Below are 15,777 nucleotides of genomic sequence, written 5' to 3' on the forward strand. Positions count from 1 at the left end.
CCATCAAGGCATCGACCTACACCAAGTTTGAACATTCTAGCTCAATTAGTAGTTTTGTGTCCCAAAAAGTGTGACGGACAGAGAGACGAACAAATCCATTTTAATAGTCCCCTGTTTTCTTCGAAAGGCCCGGGAGAAATATAAAAATAATCATATGATAGCCTTGTCAACAGTGCCCACATATTAAAGTCGATATCTGATGACAGATGACGAAGACCGCACACTATTCAGATTAAAATCTCATCTAATCACTAGTGGGATATACAAAATACAGTAGTCATTAGCTAAACATTTTGATAATATCTTCAGCCCAGTCCTCCAAAAACTTTTTTAAGCCAAGTAAATAACAAGCCAGATTGTGTCTTCATTTAGATTTATTTATATTTTTTTTATAATTTTAACAATTGCACTATGCACTACATAATCTGCAAAGTTAACAGACAAAAAAAGCTTCAAGTTTTAGAGATTATGTTTTCATTATTTTAACAGTTTTCAAAGAAGAGTACAAAGAAATATGGATGCAAATAATAAAAGCTATAATAAATTCAATGTTAAACTTGAAGTTATAGAAAAGCTTTTCAGACAAGAGTTCATTTCACGTAATTAATCTTATGTTTGTCACAGAAACAGGAATATCAACTTATGTTGAAACCAGATAGATTTGTGCTGCACTATATTTCTACATTAAAAAAAGTAACTACAAAAGAGGAAGCAATAAATCAAGAACTGACATGCCGTTGGAATGTATTTTATCAAAAACTTAATTTCAAGAACAAAAAACATCAAAATGTTTTCTTTTGTCAAATCCCAATATAAACTTGTTGTTCTGCTTTGACTTAAGTAACTTCATTCCTGACTGAATTGAGCAGAAATTAAAATTTACGAACCATTAACAGAAATAATATGAAATGAATAAAAAAAAAAAATCATTTTAAAGCCCCAACATGCCGGAATAAATGTTAAATTTAGAGTTTGAGACCCTGCACAATGAAAAGTAGTATTTTTAAAAAAAAAAACCAACACATTTTTGTCCAAAGTTTTCAAAACAATAAATTCTAAATTTTTCTGGCTATGTAAACTTAACACTGGTTTCTGTTGCTTTTACATATAATAATTCTGCTGTCTTTTTCATACATGCAAAACCATTCCTTATGAAGATTTTTTATACTGTACTCAGATTAATTACATAATAAAAATAGCCTTTACTAGTACATATTTTTGACTTAACTTGCATATTGGGGCTTTAATAGATTCTGGCAGTCCGAATTACAAATGCAATACACTGGTTTGGTATCAAGTGTGTCAACTGTCAATACATGTACAGTGGACTCTGACATCCGGCTTCTGAATACTACGGCATTCTGTGAAATCCGTCATCATTTCCATGTCTCGATTTATTTCCTTATTACTTCAACCAAAACAGTTTTGTGTATTCTGAATATTACGAATTACGACATCAATCAGCGGTCCCGTAACACGATTTGCATTGAATTAACATTGTATAATCTGGACTTCAATCCATCGGTGTTCAAATACAAAAGATTGACAAGCAATCACCAATCAATTATCGGTGAGATTAATACTCGTGTCGGTCTTTGTTGATTACCTTGATATTAACGGAATGAAGAGTGGTTTCAACATCAAAGCCTTTAAACATTCTACGAATCTAGGGTGCCATTGAAGAACTCTGCATATTATTGAAGGGTATTCTCCTGAAAAAATCATTTTTAATTGTGATGAAACTGGTTTGGTTTTCAGAGAATTACCCGACCAATCATTATGTGATAAAAATGCGAGCGCTATAGCAACGTAAATATCAAATTTTTGCCACCAAATAATACAACCGAAGATTATACTAATGGTATTCGAAGGTACAATAATACTTTCGGTATTGAGTATTCCGTCATGTGTAATCAAGCATATTTTAACGATCCCGTACGATGTCGGAAGCGACAGATTCCACTGTATATCAAGTTTACATGTGTATTAGTTTGAATCAGTTATTCCCGACTCCAGGGACCGTACACAGATTTTTGTCATAAATTTACATTTTTATGAATTTTTTTCATGGAATTTTATGGGTTTTTTTATCAAATTTTATATCTTCATAATGTTTTTATCACATTTCATGACTTTTTATGTTTTTATCATTATCAAATATTATGACTTTTTTTTATACAACTGTAATGACAGTAAATAACTTAATTCCGGTCCATGAAGTGGTGTTCAGCCAGTGTTATGTGGATAAGAACGTCACACCAGTAGCACAGTCGTTTTCTCCTATGTTCATATACCTATGGTGGGTAAGATGCTGGATTGCTAGCCTGGAGGTCATACATGTACATACAGTATGTTCACACTGTCAAATAGAAAATGAAATGAAATGGGGTTTAACTGTCAAATAGAAAATGAAAGAGAGCAAGCTTGGGTTCATAAAATGCCTGGCTGATTTTGTTATTCAAAACTGGGTTTATTAGTATAGAAATTGATTATTGGGAGTAGCGTTTATGGTTAATTTTATATTTTGAAAAAAAATTTGTTTCATTTTATGAGAAACAGTGAAATTTATATTTGTTAAATTTTTCCATTTTATGATAATTTTTTGAGAAATGACAAAATTTTAAGAAAATATTAATGTATTTCTATTGTACGGTCCCTGAGAGTCTGCAACACTATATTGAAACATGGAGAATCATACAATACAAACCTGATTTCTCGATACACTACAATATGGTAATCGGAAATCATTTACAATTATTAACTAAATGTACATACATGTATCCAGGTTCAAATTCTTTATCACTGTAGACCTAGTTTTTTCTCAGGGATATTTAATATTAAAAGTTTGGAATTTTGAGTCATCTATAGTCAATCCAGCAGTACTGTTAATTTTGAGAACTTCTAAGCTGATAAGTTTGATTTTTTAGATACTTTTAAACAGTAATGATTTATATTTCGGATGTCAAATATCAAATATATTCACAACACAATGTCATTCAAAAACAAAGAATGTATTTCAGTATATATGGATATTAATTTCAGCACTTGTGGTCGATAAATTTACAATGTACATGTATAAATGCACCAATAGATTATTAGTTTTGTCTTCTTATATCTGGCTGTCAGTTTAAATTACAATGGAGAAGCTACTAAAGAAAATGAACATGTAATTTAGGAATAAGATAATCACTAATCATGAATATTCAAAATATAAAAATAAAGATAACCAGTAAAAATGAAGTAGAGTTAATCTAGAGTTAATATCTCATTTTGAAGAATAATATATAAAATTCAAACATAAATGCCTCATGATAAGAGATATTCTACAAAAAAATAATCTGTTAGAAAATTGATCATGGATTTCAAATTTCTTGTAAACATTTTTGAATTTCTAATATTATCCAAGACAAACACAAATTTAATTGGTAGTGTAACTGTTACGGGAATGAAATGCTGGTAGAGAAATGCACAATATATACTCTGCTATCTACAATAGCAACCATAATACACAAAATTAACAAACAAATCTACAAAATCAAAATAAAAACACAACATTTTCAAAATATGTTACAAAGAACAGTCAAATGTTTCATACCATTTGATGAGAGTTTATATCTTGACATGATTTCTTCTATTGTACAGTAGAGATGTCCAAACATGTGTATACATGTATATATATATATATTTACTCTATCCCCAAGTTTCACATTCAAACAAAATTTATCCACCCCCTGCCCATTAATAATTGTTGTCTTTCTATCCTGTACTCACACATACTATATTACAATAACTTCGTAGAATTGTCATTTATCTTTGCAAGACACTCAATTGTTAAGTTATGAACAATTGTATATTATATTTGTTACAAATGGCACTCGATTCTATTTTATACTGTTCACTAGAACAGCTGTGAACACACTTTTTGTTGTAATTTATTCTCACGACCTTTCTCTGGTGCAAATGATCAGTATAACTTGTGATGCATACACAAAACCACAGCTAAATATGATGATACACGAAAAAGCACACCTATTTCAGCCTGAAATCCCACGGTGGGATAACTCTGCTTCCATTACCTCTGTCAACCAACCCATCCTGATTACTTCATAGTAATCATCCATCTTGAATTTTAGTCAGCTTCAAACATTCATCACCTTTCTTTCTCAATCCTCCTTACCAGGAGATTTGTCACCTGTCCATTCTGGATCATTTGGATCATCGTCATCCATCACAGAATTAGAACAACTACTCTGTATTGGAGATGTTGGTCGACTGCTTCCAGGTGTACTTTCTGTTCGGCTTGATGAGTCAGTAATAACATCAGCATTAACAGTGGGTTGAACAGGTGAAATGACCGGTAATGTCTCATAAACATGAGGTTCAACTGACTTCATTTCTTCATAGTCTGCTTCTGATAATGGGAACGTTCTAGGAGACCAAGGATCAACCTTTTCCCTTTCATACTCCAGTGGATCATCAAAACTAGAACTTACACTAAACCGTTTAGAAATTGAACTACTCCTCCTTTGAATGTGAACACTTCCTACACTTTCATCACCAAATGCCGAGAGTGGCGAAGATGGTCGATGTTCCTGAGATGTGTGAGTGAATGTTTCTGTTCCTAGTGGATCTGGGGAGGCTGGGTCTGATGTAGAGATTCCTAAATCTGTTCTGATACGTCTTCGCATAGGATACTGAATGAAACTAGCAAACCGTTTTTTCTCTTCAGCTTCACACTTCTGATGTCGAATAGAAAATGATGTATCAGAGATATCCTGAAATTGATAGAAATAATGGTAGATTGGTAGTCTTGAAATACAAAACATTGTGAAAATTAAAATAACAAAAAGAACATTCAATATCACTTGCTAAATGTATTCTATACCATTATTATTAAATAATGCAAACTACTACAGAAACAATGTCAATCTAACCATTCTATCAAAAACATAATTCTTCTTCCACCCAATGATGGCGGTATAGTAAGTGAAATGGGGTTTACTGGGAAATATTATTCAGACAGCAGAGCTAGAGCCTATTCCTATTTCCAATTCCAACTGTCTAGTGTTGTTTTACGTGTTCCCAAATACGTACACGAGATCTCGGTTTTTTTGTTCCATCCTTGCCAGAAGCTCCATCCTGACCCACTGTGACAAGGGCAAACGGTTTGCACAGTAATGTGTCAACAAAATATTGCCAAAAATATATTACCTCAATGTCCGAACTTGATTGATCTGCTTCCAAGGAAGTTTCTTGACTAACATCCCGCCATCTACAATATACAGAATTTACATTAGCATAATGCCTACTAACAAATGATACAATAACAAAATATTCCATATTTGAATCTAATGGACTATAACGGACATTTCAAAATGATATTAACACTAATATTTGATTAAGAAATGTTAAGAGAAAATGAATTATTAAAGAAAACTTACTCGGGTGTTGCTATCTCTTTGTATTGCAATTTTTCTACTCTTGTGGCAGCTGCTATGCTGTAAGGAATGACAATGTTATTGATGTCATAAGCATTTTCACCTCTCTTCTTCCTCAGTGATTCCGCTCTCATTTCCTTCAGCAAAGAAGCTGAACAGCTTGAAGAAAGATTACCTTCTCCGGATATGGAATTAGCCAAATTGGAATCGGATGAAAAATACTGAGCCTGTCTCTTCAATGCAGCTGTAAAATTACGTATGAAAATAATTAATCATTATTATGGACAATCACTCAATTTAATTCAAATCTTGTACGCTCTAAATGTTGCTAAATAAAACCCCAAGCAGTTGCCATGCAAGACAAACAAGGCTGACATGCCCACCTTTTGAAAGAGATCAACGGGCAGAAGTCAGGTAAAATCTATAGGGTTCTTCCTTCTATTGTCTAAATGCTTCAAATTAAATTTGAAAAAAAAACCCAAAAACCTGTTAAATACGGATTCAAGATTCACCTCTATATTCAGTACACATGCTGACAAAAATAGTGTTCTTATTGGGCAAGGTTATAGCAATCTGATTAAAACACAGATCTTATTTCATTTTGTTTTTTAATAGTCCAAAATTTTGTTTTACTTGTCTTTACTACATTAGGATCTGGAAGAGTTGTTATATAACAGGCATTCTAGTTGATGTCAGGAATTAGCCAATGAAACGGTCTTTTACAGCGAGCTCTTGGCGTGCTCTGCACGAACTGTGGGCAAACCCCTAGAAACAACGCTGATTGATTAATCAATGTCTGACGTCATGACCCTGGACTCGAACTCCCAGTACAACTGGTCAGATCTTCATGTAGTGTAGGCCATCGAAAGCATACAATTGAGGTTATAGCATAGTTGTAGGGAACTTATGCATATTGGGGACAATTTACAATGAAAACAGTTTAAGGTTCTTTTTCTGTCCTATCAATGAATGGACAATTTGGGACTTCTGTGATGTAAACATAAGAGTTATTCTCTAGTTCACTGTGTATTGCTGGTATACATGTATTAACAAATAACTCACAGAGAATATACATCATATAGCCCTCATCTTGTCAGATTCAGTGTTTCAATAAAGGGGAGTGGACATTTTGACGAGAAGTTTGAGGATTTTCATGAAATTCGAACAATGAAATATTTGAATGCTTTTCAGAAAATCATTAGAATTTGTATGGCTTTTAATATCATGGATTTAGCTGTTCAAAATTCATTGAATATCACTAGGCTTCTTCGTCTCATGGTCTTAAACACTGTGTATAAATTTAAAGTCAATCGGATATTAACTTTAGCCTCTAAAGTGTCCACAAGTGATCAAGGGACATAACTCTGGCAGTAATTATAAGAAATCGCTAAAAATCAATAGGCTTCTTCCGTCTCATGACGTTAATGTATATAAATCATTGAAAATCACTTGGCTTTTTCGTCTTACGGCCTTAAAGACTGTGTATAAATTTAAAGTCAATCGGATATTAACTTTAGCCCCCAAGAGCGTCCACAAGATTTTTTAAAGTGATCAAGGGCCATAACTCTGGTAATAATTATCGGTAATCGTTGAATATCAATAGACTTCTTTGTCTGATTAACTTTAACACAGTGTATAAATTTAAAGTCAATCAGATATTAACGTTAGCCTCTAGAACAGTGATTCTCAACCAGTGTCGTGGGATCTTCATAAGTGTGCGCGAAATTTTGAACGACACACAAAGAAAATGTGAAAGATAGGTTGCCAGACAACGAAACATACGCCCACAGCGGTTAAATCGTCAAAGCGGTCGACAAGAGTCGTCGCATATTTATTCCTTTGTAGGTAATTGGGGGGCCTTTATAAGACAGTTCCATACAGATCAGATTATAATTTTTGCCGTTTGAGGGTTCACAAGGTTCTACAAATTGAAGTAATCTACAGAAATTGTTGAAATTTGACAGGCTTTTTGGTTTCACAAATTTAAATGATGCATATAAATTTCATACATATCGGATGAAACGGAAATTGCTGAAATTCAATAGGATTCTTCTCTTTACTAATTTAAATGACACATGTAAATTTCATACAGATTGGCAAATAACTTTTGATGTTAAAAGTAAATTTCACTGCCACAACAATAACATACTCGGTAGATATGCAGGCAATAATTACTTACCCACAGCCAGCTTAGCCGCTTTTCTACGTTTATTCTCAACTTTCATACTCTTTTTGTTTGCTTTTGAGTTCCACACAGAGTTATGTCCCCTTTTTATAGCTTTATTTTCATATTTATTTCGAATTTCTGAAGAAGAAAACATATACATGTATCCATATAGCAAAAATATGCACAAAAGATCATTGCAATTTTTATCAAGCTATATATAGCTACAGATTCAAGGTTTAGATAAACCAAATGTACACACTATTTCTACAAGAGACTGTGGTAAGGCATTATGAAATGACATGTCCAAGCAATTTGACCAAAACTATATTTTACATCAAGTAAGACTAGATGGTTACAGTTTATACAGTACAAGTATCTTTGGCTTTGAAATCCCATCTAAACTATGTGCCTAGAACAAATGATATTTCCCTTTCAAATTTATTAGACGGGTTCAAGAGGTTCAATTTGTGTGTGGCTCAGATTTCTTAAGGTCTTGATTTCATTTGTTACAGATTTTGAAAGCCGCTTTTTTCTAAAAACTTCATTTGTCTTTTATCAACTTACTAGCTGACTGGAGAATTGCTGCTGCTGCATTTTTACTTAATTTCCTCTTTTGGTCACTGATGATACGAGTCTTGTATTTCCTATTGTGTAAAAAAAACAAAAACATAGAATATATCTAAATGGTCAAGTGTATACATGGAAATAAGTCAACAGTGAGGCTGATGTCCCCCAATTCAATCCTAAAATAAATAGATGACATTCATCAATTATTTGTTCATTTATCTTTCTAAAAAGCATCTAGCAATTAAACTGCATCATATCCTACATGTAAATAGAAAATACTCACTGTCAAACTTATTCATGGAACTGATGTAATATAACTATACATGTTTCATCCCCCCCACCCGACAAATTAGACACAGAAAATACTTATCAAACTCAATAAAGATATTTACAAACCTCTATACATGTACCAAGCTCTACATCAATTAGAAGTAGAGTTATTGTGTTCAAAAGACACTCAACTAATGAGCATCTACACCAAGTTTGAACAATCTACCTCCCCCAATAAAATGAAATTGCTCTGCTTGGCCTCAGCAGAACATATTTATCATTGAACTCAGCCAAGAGAGAGAGAGAGATATGGGGTTTAACGGCCACTCAACAATAACTAGGTCATTTTGAGACTAACATATGGTTCTAGGGGTCTTTAGCAGTGGGAGGAAACCGGCGGAGGACTCGAAGAAAACCCACGAGATTGGACAGGCGACCCTACTCCTTGTCACATACAAGTAGGGAATCTAAACCATGCCATTTGACTCAATGACAGACCATCTGTTCTCGCAAGCGTTAACCATTGCCCAATCCCCACACAAAAAAAAAAAAAAAAAACTCAGTCAAGGCATTCACCTAATGAACATCTACTACATCAAGTCTGAACATGATGAACCCATTAGTCTTAGAACTGCTTTCTTTGAAAAGCTAGGGATAAATAAATGTTTACCATTAGAAAGAGGGGAGAAAAAAAATCAGCCCAATAATATCTCAATTGGTATGTTCTGCCTACACAAAATATGGCGACAAACGACTTTTCAGATTGCCAAGGAAACCATTTTCATGGTCGCCCAATGATAATCGTTCATGACACTGAATGGAAATGAATGAATGAATGAAATCCAAAAATGTTTATCAACTAGTTTTTACTGTTAAAATACGATATATATGTATTTATTCAAATAACCTACCTTTTCTTATTCTTATTTACATTAGTTTTATTAGGTTTGGTCATCCAATTACCAGTTTTTATCAAAGATTCAAAATGGAGATGAAGAGGGATATCTGAAAAAAAATTAAATATTTCATAATAAATACACATCAAACTAAAAAAAAGTTAATTTTTGGTCCACTCCAATCCAAGAAACAGGGCCTGTTAATTTAATTATGGTTGTCTGTAATAAAATGTACATATAAACTGCCTTCTGTCTCCCTAAATATCATCCAATTCTAACCAAATCTTACCATCAAAAGACCACAGGGGACATAAATTCCCATAAGTAGTGCTGATCGATACTCGCACCAATGCATCAGGAATTAGAAATAACATTAGTATTTCTGATAGAAACATAGATTTCCCTAACATTATCAATATTATAGAAATGTCAATTTATTTGAATAAATATATTTCCACAATATTCTTACTGTTATTTATTAAGACATTAATAATATTGTCCGATTCACTTCAATTGACACTTGTTAGCCACTGTTCAAATTTGTTGTGAAGGCATGAGGTGTGCAAGGAGATTAAAGAGGCAGTTTGACTTACTTATATGGATCGTATCAAAGCCTGTCTATAGGGATTTATGAAATACATTCTCTATAGCCCGTTACAGAAAATAGAACTAAATCGTTTTAATACTAGTGTTAAAAAAAATGGCTGATATAGTTCATTTGACCATGGACTCCATAAGCTTATAAGATTTGGGATTTAAATGAAACCTGGCGTTGGAAGGACATGATAGCCAGGGAAAGTAACCAACAAAGGCAGTCTTTGTAGTCACTGGAAAATGGAGACAAACATAACGGAAGCATAGCTTAAACAGGTCAAGTTGGGCTAGCCTAATACAACGTTCGGGATTCATTGATTTGTTCCGTTACATGTACATTAGTGCTCCTACGGTTAGGACTTTTTGTTATTCGAATAGCCGTAGCTATTAACCGGTTAGTAACCGTATGGTATCAATTTTAACCATAAAAAAGGGCTTGTCAGGAGGTGTGAGACATTACTCGTGCACACGCTATACTCGCTTAAAAGGCATTACACGCACAAAATTTCAGGAATTTTTTCACACATGTACAATTCTTTAATGAAAATTTAAACTATCTTAGGTCGTCGTTATTTATTTACCTAATTAACTTGGTTCATTTGAAACATTTTTTAATTCAATATAACGATAATATACAAAACAATACTCTGTTTCCCTTCGTACATGACAGATGGCGATAATATTACAATTACACAATGTTACTAAGAATAGAATAAAGTAAATTGGAAGGCGTCTATTGATTGGACAATAAAGAAATAATTCCTCGCTTGCAAGTAGAATTTTCATGATTGGTTAATTTAACTAAAAACCAAAGTAGAATTCTTGCGAGAAATTATGAGATATGAAACGTGTTGAATGTCGTAACGAATCTAGTATAATGTCATTTTCTAGCCTTTATGATTATATTTTGAATGGTGGTTACGTTTTGAAGTAAATAATAAACAAATTAGAATATAGTTAGAAATGCCGAGAAGTATTTAGTTAGGATTAACAATAGCTAAAGTCAGAACAAGGTCCGTTGACTTTGCCGTATGACCATGACGAGTGCTATTAATAGTATTATTTTTAAGCAGTCGACATCGTAGGACAACTGTTACATTCTAAGATTTTCAAATACAAAATGACAACGGGCAAGTTTTGTTATAGAGAGGAATATAATCAGACACAACCCTGTGTAATGGGGGACATCTCCAAATAACCGTACCGTTGACCGTTTAACCGTCCAATTCGAACCGTTTACGGCTATCCGACTAGTCGTAGGAGCACTAATGTACATGCATGCTGTTTTATTTTGAATTATAAAAAAACACACAGAAAAACGTATTGAAAAGGTGTTATTTATTCTAGTGGATGAACTTCTGAACTTTTACGAGATAAAGCTAATTTTTTGCCGATGCATTGATAATACAAAAAAGGAGGACTGAGAATCGCATCGGCGTCTGCCAAATCCATCCATCGATACTGATATCAGATATACATGTAGAAGTCATACAAGTAAATAATGGAGATGGCCAATAATCAATGTTGGGTCACCTAATGAATAATAGTAAGAAAACTTTGTTGACTGCACTCTGGTATTAACTGAATGGTTTCATGTAGTACTGGGCTTGGGCCTTTCACTGTACATGTATACATAAGTATTACATGAAAATATTTCCTAGTACAATGTAGACACTAACAGTGGTTTTACAACAACACAACCCGGGTTCAGATAAATGTTATCATTTGTATTTTTTAAAAACTATATTAGAAAGATAGAAAGCATACTAACCATGTGAAAATGAAAGAACAGGATGAAATGAAGAATCCAACAGCGACACACGTTCACGTATTGGCATAGAATCTGCATCCACTGGCTGCTTATTATTATAACGACCCCCGCACATTGGACAAGGCGTGACAGGTGGATAACAGTGACAGTCTACTGTAGAAAGACGTGCGGCTTTACGACTGCTTTGATGCAGACCTCTAGTCCTGAGTAACTTTCTTTTTCTATAACTACGTAATGGACGACACCTGGCCGCTTGGCAAGATGTATCTGTGACAGGAGATTTGTTTATATTCTGGATACCGGTACCATCTTCCACAGACATGAGTATATCTTTATCTTCAGAATCTAATCCCTGTGCCACAAGCGGAGATTCTATTAGACCGTTTACAGAACTAGCAGGAGAAGAAGCACATGATTTAGCACCCAATACAGGACTAGGTGCTGGTGATAAAACATTACCTAAAGAAAGAGTTAAACGATTTGCTTGTTTGTCCACATTGGACAGTAAGTTTGATATATTACATGGAGACATTTCAGTTTTTTTATCACGACTAGCTAGAGAAACTTTCTGTCCACCAGGATTTGGCCTGGTCATAAAATTTGGTGGAGAAGGCGGGTCTCCAAGCACTATACTGCCTTTACTTTGACGAATCTGTTTATAAATATCACTTTGTTGTCGAATACGATATTCTAGATCAGACACTTGAGCTTGCAACCATGTCCATCTTGATGCTACAGCTGCTCGTTCAACACACCATTTCCATTCAGCCCTTTTGTATCTGAAAAAGGCATAAGAAGCTTATTTAACATAAAGTTAGCTCAGGGTCGAGTCTAATAATATTACCACTATATACATTGCTTCGGAGGACAGATTCAGAAACTGCCAAATTTATCAATTTATATGTCACGGTCTAAATTTCATGCATGACATGCATCATTGTACTGTCTACCAGTTGATTAAAGGTATGGGCTATACTGAACATGCAACAGTGGTAGATACATGTATGGCTACATGTACATGTATAGACTGGGAGGAAACAAGGGGAAGTCACTCCTTGAAAACTGGGCTTTGTAAACACTATTTCATGAAAACGACATGCAGACATGTCAATTAAGTGTTTACAACTTGACTGATTTAACAGATGACTTACAATGGTCTATGAAGTTTACGATAATTAACTGGAATGGGGTCGCCTTCATCGCAGCTTTCACCACCGGAACTACTTTCTGTTGCATCAGAATCTATAACTGTTTCTGCATGATGAACATTCATCAAAAATTGATCAGAAACTTTCTGACATTCACGTCGCGTTTTTCGGTCCATATTCAACACATTTGTGGTTTCCTGTCTTTTAGCACTAATTTCTGATGTTGAGTTTTGTGATGCTTGTTTTTGAGCTTGCTGAACCAAGTTAACAAGAGCAGCTGTTGACAAGCTTTTATTCAGAACGTTTGTATTTAATTCACTTTTGGCATTTAAGCCATAACTGTGGTGAGAACTGACAGCTCTTGTCACAGTCTGCAAATTTTTCTGTTGATGTTCTACGCATAGTGTGATCTGGTTTCGAACATGCTGTTCCAGTTCTCTACCTTGTAGTCGTCGCACACGCCTTAAATAAAAATCCATACGTCTTTCTAATTGAGCTTGTGTATTAGACGCTTCCAGTCGAAGATCCATTTCACTAGATGCCTCAATGACTGCTCTCAGCTTCTCTGCTTTTGATACCTGGGGCATTGTCTTTGGCATTTCCTGTGCAACAGTTATAATTTTATTAATTTCTGCGTCATTAACAATCACTGCACCTGAACTTAAAATTGTAATATCACTTTGTTTATTATCCAAATCCAATGATGACAGTGGTTTCATTTCAGGAACCATGGTTCCGGAATCAGTGTCCTCTTTTTCAGTGACAGTATCTGAATTATTTACAATTTCACCATCATTAGCTAAATTATTTCTATTTCCCATACTGACAAACTCAGGTACATTATTTTTCAGGTCGTCTTCATATTCTTTATTATGTAAATCTTTATTCTTTAACTTTGTCTTGCCATTAACAAGAATTGGTTTGACATCATTCTGTATTACTGGGGGCAGAGAGCATGATTCTGTAACTTTTTCTGAATGCTGATTTCCATTAACCGGAACTGGTTGATTCATTCTATCAAAAATGTTTATGGATTTAAGAAATTCTTGTTGAAACGTGGAAGGTTTTTGCTGTTTGCATAAGCCCTTTTCATTAACAGGAATATTCTCTGGGTTAACTGTTTTATTTTTAGAATTTGATTTACTTTTAGTTTTAACACGACTTGATGTCTTGACCCCTAACTTTAAACTCTCAGTCAAATGATGCAACGTGCTAGGTATTTTAATTACTGTTTTGGATCCCAACAATACTGGATTAAACACATTACAAACTTCACCTTTCTTTGTAGGTTGGTCATTAGGGTCCCTGCCATTTAGTATTGACGTTTTCGAGGGCGAAATTGGGGCACCTGGCAATTTAATTTTCGCTTGACTGGCCGCATCCGTAAGCGCGGGAGCCATAGCTGCAATGCAACATATCCTGAGAGAAAATGGGGTCGACATGCACTCTAGCGATTCAAAACAACACAATCAAGTCCTTGATTACTTTTCATTTCTACGATGCACGACACAAATGATAAGTTCTAACGACGCCAAAGACGCCTCTTCTCTCTTCTAGACCGCAAGAGACCCTTGCGCCATGTGACTTGTTATTGTGTCATTTTCTGTTTATCGAATTCACTTGAAACACCACAAAATATCACAGTCTGATCCTTGACAGTTCTGTTTCTATATCTGGATCTATCTATGCACTCTCTTCACATTTTAATAGCTATTTATCAACTCAGAAGGAAGATGCCTCTCTCTGAATAATCACAAAGTATCCCAAATTATAACCCCACGTGATCAGCGAATCTCGCTTGCAAGGAGACTCCATTTGCAATTTAGATCTTACATGGGTTTTACACAAATATCCCAATATATCTGAAACGCCACTCCAATTTCAATCCTGGTATAGTAATTAAAGTATTTTAATGTTTGAAGTACATCTATTAAAGGCGCGGAACAACGTTTAAATTCGCCACAAATTGCTGTTGAAAATACGTAGAAAAGACAAACATGGCGGATCTATCTATTATCGTAGAATGGCTTTCCAAACCATCGTCGAGAGAGATGATTGAGTCAATGGCACGCACCACCCTCTAAGACTCAATCCTGATTGGTTAACAGAACGTCATTGTAGATTCGAATATCCAGCCATAATTAGTACCTCAGTCCAAACGCTTTAAAAATGGAAACACATTAATTTATCGATATATTATATTCGATATTAATTCGTATGATGGTAAATAAATTCAATTTTATCATTTCTTTTAACTAAAAATAACCTTTCTGTTCCATAAATTATTATTTTAAAGCTGACGCTTCAAGTTTTCAAGAACCAGTTTTAACACGACAGTAATTACTTTTGAATGACTGGTTAAGCGAAAAGATCAGACCAGACACTTTTTCGACGTCACTGGTGACCAAACCCAAGCGTTTACGATACGCACCATTCACTGTGTGTACGACATATCGGCTATGAAATAATTAAATGTAGGCTATAATTACAGGAAATCTCTTTACAAATTAGTAAGAAAGAGATTAATAATTAGTATAGTAAAACAATAAATTGAGTTTTTAAACAAAAAAATCGTTCTATATTCCAGTTGAGTGATATTGGCTATAGATATGGACCCAGAAATACCATATTTAAATAATTAATTGGCTTTAATGAAAATTATCCTATCTCATCGTAAATAATTGTCATTATATTTTTAGCGAATGTAGTCTGTTCTTGAACTGCGCTGAAATAATATAATATGACCAAAGAAATGCTGTTCCGTTTACTTCTTTTTGACACTTGTTGTATGTGTTTTAAAATAGACTAAATATTTATATTTCTTTTAAAAAAATGTGGAGGTATTGTGACATTGTCGTCACCATTGTCGTCTGTTAGTCCTTTTCTTGTGAACACATGCAGATTCGAATTCTTTTTTTTCTCCCCA

The 15,777-nt window shown here is 34.2% G+C and overlaps 1 protein-coding gene across 1 annotated transcript; it reads right to left on the reverse strand.

The window, feature by feature from the left end:
• Nucleotides 1-362: 362 nt before the first annotated feature.
• Nucleotides 363-14,899, reverse strand: LOC126822512 (KAT8 regulatory NSL complex subunit 1). The gene is made up of 8 exons (XM_050551446.2): nucleotides 12,855-14,899; nucleotides 11,704-12,482; nucleotides 9,354-9,447; nucleotides 8,170-8,249; nucleotides 7,618-7,743; nucleotides 5,442-5,682; nucleotides 5,212-5,272; nucleotides 363-4,775 (listed from the first exon to the last, which is right to left on the reverse strand). The coding sequence occupies exons 1-8, from the start codon at nucleotides 14,291-14,293 to the stop codon at nucleotides 4,164-4,166; spliced, it is 3,432 nt and encodes a 1,143-aa protein (XP_050407403.2). The 5' UTR covers nucleotides 14,294-14,899; the 3' UTR covers nucleotides 363-4,163.
• Nucleotides 14,900-15,777: the final 878 nt, after the last annotated feature.

The sequence above is a fragment of the Patella vulgata genome, chromosome 5 (genome assembly GCF_932274485.2).
Source record: "Patella vulgata chromosome 5, xgPatVulg1.2, whole genome shotgun sequence".
Taxonomy (NCBI): domain Eukaryota; kingdom Metazoa; phylum Mollusca; class Gastropoda; family Patellidae; genus Patella; species Patella vulgata.

Excerpts from the sequence above, each read along its gene's own strand:
- LOC126822512 (XM_050551446.2), bottom strand. The coding sequence starts at position 14,293 with ATGTCGACCCCATTTTCTCTCAGGATATGTTGCATTGCAGCTATGGCT. Across the intron at positions 9,448-11,703 it reads TGTTCTTTCATTTTCACATG|ATATCCCTCTTCATCTCCAT; the intron begins GTTAGTATGCTT and ends ATTTTTTTTCAG. Across the intron at positions 5,683-7,617 it reads AGCGGCTAAGCTGGCTGTGG|CTGCATTGAAGAGACAGGCT; the intron begins GTAAGTAATTAT and ends GTAATTTTACAG.